At 34.2% G+C, this 14,653-nt stretch overlaps 1 protein-coding gene across 4 annotated transcripts; it reads left to right on the top strand.

Annotated features, from left to right (window-relative positions):
* Nucleotides 1-747: 747 nt before the first annotated feature.
* Psn (presenilin) lies at nucleotides 748-14,298 on the top strand. Of its 4 annotated transcripts, none has more exons than XM_089706817.1 (9): nucleotides 748-1,088; nucleotides 1,327-1,544; nucleotides 1,687-1,896; nucleotides 3,715-3,935; nucleotides 4,147-4,245; nucleotides 7,640-7,723; nucleotides 9,398-9,598; nucleotides 12,545-12,657; nucleotides 12,925-14,298. In XM_089706817.1, the coding sequence occupies exons 1-9, from the start codon at nucleotides 942-944 to the stop codon at nucleotides 13,078-13,080; spliced, it is 1,449 nt and encodes a 482-aa protein (XP_089562943.1). In that variant the 5' UTR covers nucleotides 748-941; the 3' UTR covers nucleotides 13,081-14,298. The 4 variants fall into 4 exon arrangements, with proteins under 4 accessions (XP_089562943.1, XP_089562942.1, XP_089562941.1 ...); XM_089706816.1 differs by having other exon boundaries at nucleotides 9,395-9,598; XM_089706815.1 differs by having other exon boundaries at nucleotides 7,640-7,765.
* Nucleotides 14,299-14,653: the final 355 nt, after the last annotated feature.

The following is a 14,653-nucleotide window of genomic DNA, read 5'->3' as shown; positions in this document are numbered from 1 at the left end:
TGAATACGGTCAAATGGAAGGAGGTATTGTTGGGGTGCCCCGGCCCAGATGTGGGAGCAGTATTCCATGTGCGGCCTGACTTGCGCCTTATATAACTTGAGGCGATGGTGCGACGTGAAATACTGCCCCGCTCTACAGAGCACACCAAGTTTTTGTGAAGCCAACTTGGCTTTTCCTTCCAAGTGACAAGAAAACTGTACGTTACTCGAGATTTCGAGACCAAGGATTCCGATACTGGCTGCGGCTGAGAGAGGAGTACCCTGAAAAGTAGGAGCTATGACGAAGGGGAGCTTTTTAGCGGTAAAGGCGCACACCTGTGTCTTTTTGGGGTTAAATTGGACTAGGTTTAGTCGGCCCCATTCTGAAACCTCTTGTAAAGAAGTTTCAATCTCAGACACGAGGTTGTTCCGGCACTCGATGATGCGCTCCTGAGAAATATTGCTGCGGCCGGTGTATACTGCATCACCAGTACTGTCATCTGCATAGCAATGAATGCTGCCGTTGAGCAGCATATCATTGATATGCAGAAGGAACAGAGTCACTATCAGGAGTTCAATTCTATAAATATATTTAATAAAAATCAAAAGACAAGTAACTGTGCAAGTAACAAATTTTTGTCTATCTGTTGCCTGGCATTCACGCTATAATAAAGTATCTCTCTCACATCTGTAATATTCATTGGTTCACAATTTATATTATCTGTAGCATTTCACATAATTGGCAATTGGCATTTATTATAGTCTGTGTATAGCTGTCGTTGAATTTCATGTTCATGACGTTTTTAATTTTTATAGTTATTAGTTATTTTTTGTACGAATGAAACAGAGAAGTGAAAAGCTGATTGTGTATTGTTGAAAAGTAATTTTACGTTGTTTTAACCAATAACTCTTAAATGATTATACATATAACTTTGTGAATAATGTGCGTGACAATTTTTATGGATGAGTGACACGGAAAACGATAGAGAAGCCACCGAGCGCACTGCACTGATGGACGGCCACATCGCAGAAGCCCGATCCGATAGGGAAATAGCTGAGAGAATTGCTAGGAAGAGGAAAACTAAAGCAGACCCTCAGCGAAATTATGGGGTGAGAATTTGTATGCATTCACTGTGACATCCGCTACTTTTATCAGTGACTAATCGTATATATTGTATCTCACAACGAAATGATTGTTGTTAATTGTTGTAAATTATAGTTTAAATCCCCAGATGGTGTTATGCATACGAAAGTGCTAAAAGTTTATTTGCATCCAATTTATTTTCTAGATTTAAAAGTTATATGGATAAATACATACAAACAATAAGTTTTTTTATAAATGTTACAGACAGTGGTTCAAACCGAAGAAAATATGTCGAGTGCAGTAGGCGGCTCCGGCCCTAACGCTTCTGGCCCTTCTCAGGCTCTTCAACTTGGTGAAGAATTAGAACTCAAATATGGGGCACGACATGTTATCAAACTTTTTGTGCCTGTGACTTTGTGTATGATTGTTGTTGTTGCCACTATATCTTCTATAAGATTTTACTCAGTGAAGGATGTTTATTTGTGAGTATGAGATTTATCAAAGATATTATGGAATAAGTCTGCATGAAGTAAGTTAATATTCTGGATATGAACATTTGTCTGCCATTTGGTGACCTCTATGGTGCATGATATTTAAAAATATTAAAAAATGTTATGTTTCCAGGGCCTATACACCATTTCATGAAGAAAGTCCATATGCAGTCACAAAAGTTTGGAATGCTCTTGCCAACTCTATGATTCTTTTGTGTGTGATAGCCATGATGACAGTTTTGCTTATAGTCCTTTACAAAAAGAGATGCTACAGAGTTATCCATGGCTGGCTTATATTATCATCACTAATGCTGCTGTTTCTTTTTTCTTATCTATATATTGAGTGAGTACATATCAATTTATATGCAAATATGCTAATTGCTAAGTAATTCATTTGCTTCTTTACTAGGTATGACTTAGTATAGTACAAACAGCTTCACTGTATAGAAAATGTTTAAGACATAATTTGGCTGAGAGAATAAAGTGCTTTTATGCTATTTTTTTATATTTGATAAAAATAAAATTATAAGCATGGCTGTTGCATAATTTGGCAGGATAAAGCAGTTTCTTGTTTCACATGTAGTCTAAGATCCAAACATAGGTCGACCTTCACCGGCATGATAATAGAATGAGACCAATTTTATAATAAATTTAGTGTATTAAAAAATGTATTATAAATGGGTTGACTGGGAAAATCCTGGACAGGACATTTTTAATGAATTTATTTTCATTTTTTATTAATTGCAGTTTCGAGATCTTAATACTATTATAAAGGCGAAAGTTTGTAAGGATGTATGGATGTTTGGATGTATGGATGTATGGATGTATGGATGTTTGTTACTCTTTCACGTAAAAACTACTGAACCGATTACAATGAAATTTAGCACACATATAGAGGGTAACTTGGATTAACATATAGGATAGGTTTTATCCCGGAAATCCCACGGGAACAGGAACTATGCGGGTTTTCCTTTGAAAACGCGGGCGAAGCCGCGGGCGGAAATCTAGTAATAAAATAATTTTGTAATAAAACAGCGCTGACAAAATTTTTTTTTCATCATCCTATCAAGTGAAAGTAACTGGTACCGACATACCGGTTTACACCTGCCAACCTAGCCGTTTGTCCCGGTAAATATTAGAAAACGACTATGACTGCATATTCTGTAGGTTTCATACTTCTATTATTATTTTTTTTATTATCTTGATACTGCAATTAATTAAAAAAAAATGTTTTTTTTTAATTCATTTAAAATGTCCTGTCCAGGATTTTCCCAGTCAACCCATTTTTAATACACTAAATCTATGATATAAAAATGAATCGCAAAATGTGTTGGTAAGCGCATAACTCGAGAACGGGTGGACCGATTTCGATTATTCTTTTTTTATTATATTCCTTGAAGTACCAGGATGGTTCTTATGTAGAGAAAACATAAATATGTACCACGGGCGAAGCCGGGGCGGACCGCTAGTTACCCGACTACGGCAAAGCAAAAGGAGGGTTATGATTTTGACAGGCTATGTATGTATGTATGTATGTATGTATGTATGTATGTATGTATGTATGTATGTATGTATGTATGTATGTATGTATGTATGTATGTATGTATGTATGTATGTATGTATGTATGTTCATCTGTTCCCTCGTAACTTCTAAACTACTTATCAGAATTCGACAAATGACATATCATTAGAAGCGTCTTAATTGTCCGCTGGTTATAGGCTATATGGGGTTTCACAAAATCTAATGTGGCGCCCTCTAGCGGACAAAACATACAGAGTAAAAAAATAAAGTTAAGATAAATATGCCGTGTTTGGTATCATTTGAAAGCTTTTTACTTGCACATTTTGAATATATATATATTACTAGCATCATCAATTTAACTTTTGTTTAATACTTTTTCAGCGTCGTTTTTTGTCGTAGTTGGGTTTTAGTTGTTTTACTTTTTATCTTGTTTATTATAAAATTGGTCTCATTCTATTATCACGCCGGTGAAGGTCGACCTATGTTCGGATCTTAGACCAATGAGTATTAATTGTTCCATTATAACAGGTGAAAGATTATTGTAGATAATTATTGATGATGATGGTTAAATAGAAGGGGTGAAAAATTATATTGTAATAAAAGTATTGTTATTTATTTAAATATAAATTATTTTTTAAGGGAAGCCCTTCGAGCATATAACATACCCATGGATTATATCACACTATCATTTGTACTGTGGAATTTTGGTGTGGTTGGAATGATGGTTATTCACTGGAAGGGGCCACTGAGGTTGCAGCAGGCGTACTTAATATTCATAGCTGCATTGATGGCATTGGTTTTCATTAAATATCTACCTGAATGGACAACCTGGGCTGTGCTTGCAGTTATTTCTATTTGGGGTAAGTGTTGAATAAAATTTCATATATAGAGTATCAACGCTATTGAACTTGCTTTTGCTTGTTATCAAGGAAAGAAATAAAAATTAAGTGTAAACAATTTCTTGTCCTATTGGTCAGTTTTAGTGTTGAAAACACATTGTTTATAATATTTTTTTTTATATTACCCTGTTCCTTTTTTATGATGTATGTTAATATAATAATTTTATTACAGATCTTGTAGCTGTATTGACTCCTAAAGGACCACTTAGGATATTAGTGGAAACTGCACAGGAAAGAAATGAACCTATATTTCCAGCTCTTATTTATTCCTGTGAGTATTTAACTGGAATTAGAACATTTCACATTACAGGGTATGTTATGTACTTTCCTGAAATTGGGGAGAAAAAACAACATTTCATGAATATAAAGTATATTTAAAATTTATTATTTTTTACAAACATGAATCCTTTAGTATCATAATCCTTTAGTTTTTTTAACATAATATATGCACAATTTAAATATCAATAATCAATTTCACTACATACATATTATAAAACAAAGCCCTCAGTCTGGTCTTCTGTTTGCCCTAAACTGAAAGACTAAGTTTAATAAACACAAATATATGATAAATCTAAACTAATAATACCTATGCTTAATAATGGGTGTTATTTATACGTTTAGCAAAGTATTGGTATATTTGTGAGCAGAAATATGTAATTGGTGGTGGTACCAAGACATGGTACAAATTTCAGCTCATTTTCTATACTAATATTATAAAGAGGAAAGGTTTGTATGTATGTATGTATGTATGGTTTTCACGCATAAACTACTGGATCGATTTTGATGAAATTTGGCACAGATAATCTTTAGACCCCGAGAAACAACATAGGCTACCTTTTATTGCGAAATATGTACAGTCAGAAGCATAAATATATTACCATTTGCAGATTAGCAATAATATCTGTCATAAAAACGGGTTCAATAATATCTGTCTGCCCGTATACAGCAAAAATATCTGACATTAATAGGCAGCATAATAAAGTGGCATCAAAATTATGTGACGAAAATGTTACAGCAAATAATTGTGACAACCTCTCGAAGCATAAATATGTGACGTCACCTAGGAGGCAATAATATCTGACACAATTTTATATTTCTATATTGTAAAATATAATTGATTCCTCACAAAAAGCATAAATATGTGACACTAGCTTTCCGCCCGCGGCTTCGCCTGCGTTTTCACAGAAATACCGCATAGTTCCCGATCCCGTGGGAATTTTGGGATAAAACTTATCCTAAGTGTTAACCCAAGTTACCCTTTATTTGTCTGCTAAATTAGTTCAGTAGTATTTGCGTGAAAGAGTAACAAACACACACACACACACATACACATCCTCACAAACTTTCGCATTAATAATACTAGATTAGTAGGATAGGAAGTAGGATTATAGTAGGACTAGTAGGATAAGATAGGATAGGATTTTAAAAAGGCAAAACGTTATTTATTGAATTAGTGTTATGTATTTTGCTGGGGTAAGAATATGAACAAAAGACACATTATATTTTGTAAATATTTTTTTTAAATAAAATTACGATAGTATGATAACTTGCCATAATTTTCGATACTCAATTTATTTATTTATTTTTTTATTTTTATTAAGAATTTCCAACAAAGAAAACATAATTTATAAACTCTTAATACTAAAATAGCTTATCGTATAATAACAATATATGTTTCTTTACTTATAGGAAATTACAACAATCGTATAATATTTAAACTCAATAAAATAATAGCAATATTATAGGCTAATAATTATTATAGGTAAATGAAAATGAATAACGGATCAATCGTGTCAAACGCCGCTAACGTCAAATATAACAAAACATGTGACAAAACAATTTCTAAATGAAATTCAATTTCTACATGAAGGTTACACTGAACCTTCAAATAAAATAAATCTACCCAAGTGGGCATTCATATAAGTATATGAATACTTTAATTTTGTCATGATATGATATTATCCTTCTAATATTATAAATGCGAAGGTTCGTGAGTATCATGTAAGGATGTTTGTTACTCTTTCACACAAATAAAAGAGAAAATGGAATTTAGCACACACATAGAAGGTAACTTGGATTAACGCTTATGAGAGCTTTTATCCTGGAAATCCCACAAGAACGGAAACTATGCGGGTTTTTCTTTGAAAACGCGGGCGAAGCCGCGGGTGTTAAACTAGTAGGAGATATTATGTAATATCTAGACATACAATATGTAGTATACAACGACGGCACATATTGATTAATATGGTAATAATGTTTTAAAACAACGTAGTTAAAATAAAATTTATTTATTTTGTATTGATTCAATATTAAATTAAAAATAAAATTGTGTCAGATATTATTGCTTCCTAGTTGATGTCACATATTTATGCTTTTAGTGTGGAATCAACGCAAAATACAGAAATATAAAATTGTGTCAGATATTATTGCCACCTAGTCGGTGTCACATATTTATGCTTTGTGTGAGGAATCGATGCAAAATACAGAAATATGAAATTGTGTCAGATATTATTGCTTCCTAGTTGATGTCACATATTTATGCTTTTTGTGAGGAATCGATGCAAAATATAGTAATATGAAATTGTGTCAGATATTATTGCTTCCTAGTTGATGTCACATATTTATGCTTTTTGTGAGGAATCGATGCAAAATATAGAAATATGAAATTGTGTCAGATATTATTGCTTTCTAGTTGATGTCACATATTTATGCTTTTTGTGAGGAATCTATGCAAAATATAGTAATATGAAATTGTGTCAGATATTATTGCTTCCTAGTTGATGTCACATATTTATGCTTTTTGTGAGGAATCGATGCAAAATATAGAAATATGAAATTGTGTCAGATATTATTGCTTCCTAGTTGATGTCACATATTTATGCTTTTTGTGAGGAATCTATGCAAAATATAGAAATATGAAATTGTGTCAGATATTATTGCCACCTAGTTGATGTCACATATTTATGACTAGCGGTCCGCCCCGGCTTCACCCGTGGTACATATTTCGAAATAAAAGGTAGCCTATGTTCTTTCTCAGGGTCTAAAGATTATCTGTGCCAAATTTCATCAAAATCGGTCCAGTAGTTTATGCGTGAAAACCATACATACATACATACATACAAACCTTTCCTCTTTATAATATTAGTATAGATTTGTATGAGGAATCGATGCAAAATACAGTAATATGAAATTGTGTCAGATATTATTGCTTCCTAGTTGATGTCACATATTTATGCCGTGAGAGGTTGTCACAATTATTTGCTGTAACATTTTCGTCATATAATTTTGATGCCACTTTATTATGCTGCCTATTAATGTCAGATATTTTTGCTGTATACGGGCAGACAGATATTATTGAATTAGTTCTAGTGACAGATATTTTTGCACATCGCCCCCTAGGCATATATTATTGCTCGTGACTGTACCACGGACGAAGCCGCGGGGGCGGACCGCTAGTGCTTAATAATGGGTGTATTAAACGTTTAGCAAATACAGTATATTTGTGAGCAGAAATATCTAATTGGTAATTACCAAGACATGGTACAAATTGCAGCTCATTTTAACCCATTGAGCCCCGAACGGCCCGATCGGTACACGACACAATAGATTTTCTATTGTGTCTGTGATTCCGGGGCCTGAGTTATTAAAGTATAATAATATTCCAGCGACGGTGATGTACTGCCTGGTGGCGGCCGGCGCGGCGGAGGGCGGGGCGGCGAGCGGCGCGCGGGGGGAGCGCGCGGCCGGAGGTGAGCCGCGGGAACGGGAGCTGCGCCCTCTCAACCCGCATGGTCGGTGCACGATACTAACTGAACTGCTAACGAACCAACGTAGTTTTGTGACGTCAAGTGTACAGTACGATTCAAACCACAGAACAGTAAAAACAAATAGAAGTGCTATAATGTCATAATTATTATTGAAAAAACCCACAGAACTGTAAAAACAAATAGAAGTGCTATAATGTCATAATAGGCATGACGAAAGATTTTGAAATCCTCTTCCATAATGTGTGTATACGTTTACTATACAAGAAAAACCCTATATTTCGGTAATATACTTAAATTTAACAAAGATAAAAGCCATTTTTCGAAAAATATTTATTAATTGTGCCAAAACAGCTCGCAGGTGTCATGGCGTAGGCGTGACGTCACTCTTTAGTAAATACGTAATTATTTGTACGCATTGCGAAGAAAATTAAAAAAATATTTATTTAATACGTGTTATAGAAACGAATTTCAAAGATTATAAGTGGTGTGCAGTATTGCAGTGTGAATCCACATAAAAATAATGCTCTAAAATGTGTTAGTAATTATTTCAAGCGAGAAAATAATAAGAAATGATTGTATAAAGTTGGCGCGGAGAACCCCGAACCACGTATTCGTGAATTCGCAATTATATTTCTGTTCTGAGTCGATAAAGCATACGCGAAACAATAGAAAATAAATAAAAATGCGTATTCTCAACATATTCATAACAAAACACATCTGACGTGAGTTGTTTACATAAGCGTGACGTCACGCGTGTTTTAGTCAAAATGGCCAACTGCAGAATTTCAATGTTTTATTTTATTGATAATCTCATTAATCTTAATGTTTTTAAGATTTCTAAGTCACTATATTTAATTTATTTATTATACATTTTCCCTTAAAAACACTAATACGATCATTTATGGATACTGTCGTCATGCCTATTATTATGAAAACCCACAGAACAGTAAAAACATATAGAAGTGCTATAATGTCATAATTAGTATGAAAACCACTGTCGCCAAACACACACATTTAAACCGATAGTTATACAGTACACTACAAGTAAACTATGCTTTTGATTGGACAGCTTAATTTGAGTAAAAACTGACTTAGGTTATAAATTCAGCATTTCAATATGTACCCTAATGAAAGACTTGCAGGATACTTGCGCAATGGGAGAATGGCCTTACTGTTCTGTGATTCAAACTTAATAGCGGCTCGGAACATCGAACGATCTGATGCGCAGAATACATGCGCGCTCGTGCATTCGCTGCTAACTTCCGAACCGCCATTAAGTTTGAATCGAACTGTACTTGTTTTATTGAGTAATGTTGATGGTGTTCAAGCACAAAGATGTTGGTTCTTTACGCAATATAACACCTTGCTTATTATAATAATTACTAATCACGGCTATTAATTATCAAAATATGTATATGCTTATATTTTAAATATGTAAATAACTAACACCATGCACATGAATGTTACTAACAAAAATGTAGTTACAACTCTTACAATAATATTTAGCTTCTTTCGCATACAAAGGGAGTGTCTACTGTCTATTAACCCATTGAGCCCCGAACGGCCCGATCGGTCCACGACACAATAGATTATCTATTGTGTCTGTGATTCCGGGGCCTGAGTTATTACTATTACTATTTATGTTTATACTAGCAGATCGTTCGCGTCGTCTGGTGCGTTGTGCGAGCGAGGGCGCAGTGGTGGGGCTGAGCTCGCGCGAGGGCGACGGGGACGAGGGCGGGTTCGATTCCGCGTGGCGCGCGCGAGCCGGCCGCCAGCTGCGCGTGGACAGCACGCCGCCCACATACACCACGCGCCTCGACCGCGCGCCGCACCACCACGAGCTGGACGATGAGAGTGAGTCCGTACCACACCCCGGACACTCCATACAAAAATATCGTTTTGACAGTCACACTGTAGAGACTGCAAATGTGTGTGTTAACGCTTTATGGTTGGCACATTTTTGACTAGCGTAAAAAAAAATTCAATTCCCTGTAGAAAAATGTGGACCATTTTAGACTGATCGTGCGGGGTGAGGTAAGTGTTTAATTTTGGCGGGAGGCGGAGAGTGTCCGTTCTGTAGCGTTTAGCTACTATTATGTATTCTGTGTCCATACGCACGAGAAGTAAAGGTATATTAAGAAGAGCTGGAACGTCAACACATTTACAAATTGCACATGTTAGGCCGGGAGATACTGACACAAAATTTCGGGTCATTTGTAACAGGATGGCGGTCTAGAGGGGTCTTAGTACGCAATGACAAAAAGAAAAATGATGGTCAGAACGCTGGTACCGGCGGACTAGTCGCGTGGGCGTTAGTCACACTCGTCGGATAAATAGCGAAAGTCCAACGATTTGTAACACAAAAATTTTAGAATTTACCGATAGCCCTTAAAAAAGATGTAGGCGGTAGTGTCATGCCATACTTTGACGATGTGACTTACAGTCCGCTATACCGACGTGAATGCGTTGATTTAAAAAAAACAATTCAACCATTTGTACCGGGCTAACTTTTGCACAGGTAACCATCGTCGTGCAGCCATTTACTAAAATCGCCATGCCATACTTTTCGGACGATTCCAAATGGTCGCCATACCGCGGAAAATCTGAATCTGAAGATTTTTTTCGCGTCGGTATGGGGGGCTGTAAGTTACACCGGAAAAGTATGGCATGACACTACCGCCTACATCTTTTTATGGGCTATCGGTAAATTCTAAAATTTTTGTTACAAATCGTTTGACTTTCGCTATTTATCCGACGAGTTCGACTAACGCCCACGCAACTAGTCCGCCGGTACGAGCGTTCTGACCATCATTTTTCTTTTAGTCATTGCGTAATAAGACCTCTGTAGAACCGCCATTCTGTTACAAATGACCCGAAATTTTGTGTCAGTATCTCCCGGCCTATGTATGTGTCATATTTTGCAATTGTTTATAAATACAGGGTGATGTAATTGGTGTAGTACGAATATCTAAAAATCTATGAAGAATTTTGTGATACACTAAATGGAAGAATTATAGACTATTTTACAGTATTTAATAAAATCATTTAATTTTTTGTTCATTTTCATTAGAAATGCCAATTTTTCTCACCAAGGTGGAAATTTGGATGATAAGGATCTTGTTAGAAAAATATAAATTTTGACTAAAATCGGCATTTTTACCAATAACAGTGTGATAATGAGCTTTTACTAAATCAGGCACACTTCTCGAACTCTATATTTTCTCTTGTATCGGCTTTTCGGTAACATTTCAAAAGAAAAAATTTCATCTGATCAAAGCATGGATCAAAGTAACGATACCACAGCTAACATTTGACAGTATGTACATAAACAAAATGATGTCGATAAAAACATTTCAGGTCGTTTGAGAAATTTGCCATTGCCAAAAAAGCTCATTATCACACTGTTTGTATGCATTTTCTGAGTAAATTTACTATGGTAATGTATATTATATTTTAGACCATTAGAAAGTAGATATTTCAACGAACAAAAAGCCCCCAAACTTTTTGTAAAAAGCTGATATTTCGACGTCAGAATTTTCGATTGAAAATTAGGTTGTTTTTTTGGTATTAAGTTGAAATAAGGCGAAAAAATAAATATTTTCAATCAAATAAATTACAGTGTATTTGAGACACAATAAGGTAACTTTTCACCAAATATAGTAGAAAAAAATTTTTTTTTGAAAAAGTAATAAAAAACCTTTAACTTGGTTTTTTGAATATTTCACCTAAATTTTGAGGTTATGTGAAAAAATTGTTAATACAAAAGTACAACTTTTGTACTTTTTATTACCTACAACTTTGCCATTGAACTTTTTTCCATAGGACTTGTAGTTTTGTTGGAAATCAAGAGAAACCATTTTTTAGCCTTAAAAGCCGAACCCCCTCCCCCTTCCCGAACTCGGATTGTCTGTAATTTATTTTTCCTTTAATTTTTATCACATTCTCCTCCTTTTCTAATGGGTTTCATCCTACTACTATTTTTTTTAGGTTTTTATCATTTTGGAAGGGATTGGCCCTGGTGTATGTTGGGAGTGAGCGCACGTGTTATTTGTATTGTTTTTATGACCTGAAATTTAATTATTATTTGATAATTGAATAATTATTAATACTTTTATCCAATTGATTATTATTAGAATAAATAATTAACTTCATCAATTGATTTACTTTTAAATTATAATTTTACAGGTAAATTATGAGAGCTTTCATAATTATATTTGCATATATTTATCTACAACGCACCCATTTTACAATTCAAGTCTAAAATGAAACTAGAGTCGCATTTATTTTTGAACATACTGTAAGTGAAATTGCATAAGTGTGAGTACTGTGAACATGCCAGCTTTCCTTAATTGACCTTTACTCATGTGTGCGTGCGGCTCTTCACAGCCGAGACCGTTCCAGAGTCGAGTCTTTGACTTTTTGGTTGTACTATAAATGTGTGCGTGTGTCGTTTTAGGCGATTGTCATTTTGCGCATCACGCAGCGTAGTGCGTGAATGCGCATGTGTTTGTTAGAAAACACCAATAGTTCAACACATTAAAGGCGCATTCAGGCGCGTGCAGTTACATACTTTAGATCACGCATTCGCGCGGTACGCTGCGTTGTACTGGGTAGTGCCCATCGGTTTCGGATACTACGTAATTTTAATTCAATACATCCATCAAAATCATGATCGCAATTTTATTGAGTTGTATCTTTCATGAGATCCTTCTCCTGACCAAGGGAAATAGGCATTCATTTTTTTATATAGAGACTACAACTTTTGTATTAATTTTACTACAAAAAAATTTATTATTTCAGAGGGCGTAAAACTCGGTTTGGGCGACTTCATATTTTACAGCGTGTTAGTTGGAAAGGCGAGCTCGTACGGTGACTGGAACACTACATTGGCCTGTTTCGTGGCTATACTTATTGTAAGTTTCTTTACTTTCATTAAAAATGTATTTTTTTAATTTTCTCTCAGCATAATGCATTTTATTTACAAATTCATTACAGCTTATATCCTCAAAAAAAATTGCGCAATCGAAGTAAAAGCTTAATTATTTTCTTAATTAACGGATTACATTTTCACTTACTAGAACTTTACGTAGATTGATGATGCAGCTGAATAGACATAATATACAACTATACATTATATTCCAACATTTTATTGAAAAATAAACTACAATCTTTCTTCACAGGGTCTATGCCTCACTCTGCTTCTGTTAGCGATATTCAAGAAGGCCCTGCCAGCGTTGCCCATATCTATAACATTCGGACTGATATTCTACTTCGCGACACGAGGCGTCGTCAAACCCTTCGCAGACGCACTCGCGGCAGAACAAATATTTATTTAGCTACCGCCCTTATAATAAATTTAATTTGAATATTGAAAAGACTAATTCATTTGTAGTATTTAAGTAACTTATTTATAATTGTATCGCCCTCAAATTGGAAATCATCCAACCGATGTAATTTATGTTTTGTTTTATACAATTCGTCTTAGCATTAAAATAAATATTAAAAAATTCATGGTATGAGTTTTTATGAGATTTCTGTCGATATGTTTTAAGGTTAGATGATTTCAATTAAGGGTTTGAAAGTATGTTTAGACTATAAATTCAAATATAATTTCTAGCAAGATGTATAAATAATCTTGACTGTATGAAAAATAATTGTATACATTGTAACTTGTATAACTGTAGATATTACATAGAATAGTAAATTGCAATAATGTTGGATAGATATCATTGAACGATTGCTAGAATGTACATATTATTATGAAATTGTGCAAATAGTCCACTTTGTATATCTTTGAAGTAAAGTTTAAGAATGGAAAAGCTTTATCTTTGTGAAAATAAAATGGAAGATTTGGTGGTTTTGTAAGTATTGTGGATCAAGTGAACTATCAAATAAACTTCAAACTATATTCAATATATATTATAATTTATATGTGATGTTAACAAGTTACTTAGGGCAGATAGTTAAAAAAGTTAGATCACATTGTACCTAACCTTAATGGCAATAAGGAACAAAATACAGAAGTACCTATGCACTCCTAATATGGTTCCTCTCTATCTCCTCATAATTTGATGATAGCTATAAACCGTATTAAGAACTAAAAAATCACAGAAATATAAAACTAAAAAATCAATACATATCTTTTTCTTTATATCGCAAATAGATCAGTATTTGTTGCTAAGCTAATTTTTATATCTTTATTGGGATTTATGAAATCCTGTAATACAGAATACTTTTCGTATATTTCTACTAAGTCTGCTTATTGCCAAGTTCACTTGTCCCATAATATATGTTCTAGTAAGATAACAAAATTATTTAGAACTTAGCTAGAAAAATATACTTTGAAACGATTGTATAAAATGTTACGAATTATGTAGTCCGAACTCCGAACTTAATATTAACCTCATTGTAAATTATATAGGTTTTTTTTATATATTTATGTTAATTATAATTTTTTTTCACATTCCAATGATTTATAAGATGCTAAAACATAATTTTAATTTTTAACAGAACCTCTATCGATAAATACTGTGTTGCCGAAATAAATAAAGTGAAATTGAAAATGAGTTTGAATTTATCTATACTTTATCTATACTCTTACATAATAAAGCTGAAGAGTTTGTTTGTTTGAACGCGCTAATCTCAGGAACTACTGGTCCGATTTGAAAAATTATTTATAGGTTAATTATATCATCACGCTAAGACCAACAGGAGCGGAGCAATGCGGGTGAAACCGCGGTGCACAGCTAGTCATAATATATGTATAACTAGGTCATATTATGCTCAAACCTCAAAGACAAAAAAACGCTCACAACGCGTTTTCGGTCACAGTAAAATATCCATGAAAATTTTATCGACGCGTCATGACAATCAAAAAGACGATAGAGTAGAATTCGTCGGCCAACATAC

Source organism: Colias philodice, chromosome 18, assembly GCF_061535455.1.
Source record: "Colias philodice isolate Cphi_HAF_F1 chromosome 18, ilColPhil1 Martin Lab GWU primary, whole genome shotgun sequence".
Taxonomy (NCBI): Eukaryota; Metazoa; Arthropoda; class Insecta; order Lepidoptera; family Pieridae; genus Colias; species Colias philodice.
The sequence above is the reverse complement of the archived record's forward strand: the minus strand, read 5'-3'. Positions and strand labels throughout refer to the sequence as shown.

Coding starts and splice junctions, on each gene's coding strand:
- Psn (XM_089706814.1), top strand. CDS start 942: ATGAGTGACACGGAAAACGATAGAGAAGCCACCGAGCGCACTGCACTG. Junction 1,545..1,686: donor TCAGTGAAGGATGTTTATTT/GTGAGTATGAGA, acceptor TTATGTTTCCAG/GGCCTATACACCATTTCATG. Junction 3,936..4,146: donor TGCAGTTATTTCTATTTGGG/GTAAGTGTTGAA, acceptor ATTTTATTACAG/ATCTTGTAGCTGTATTGACT.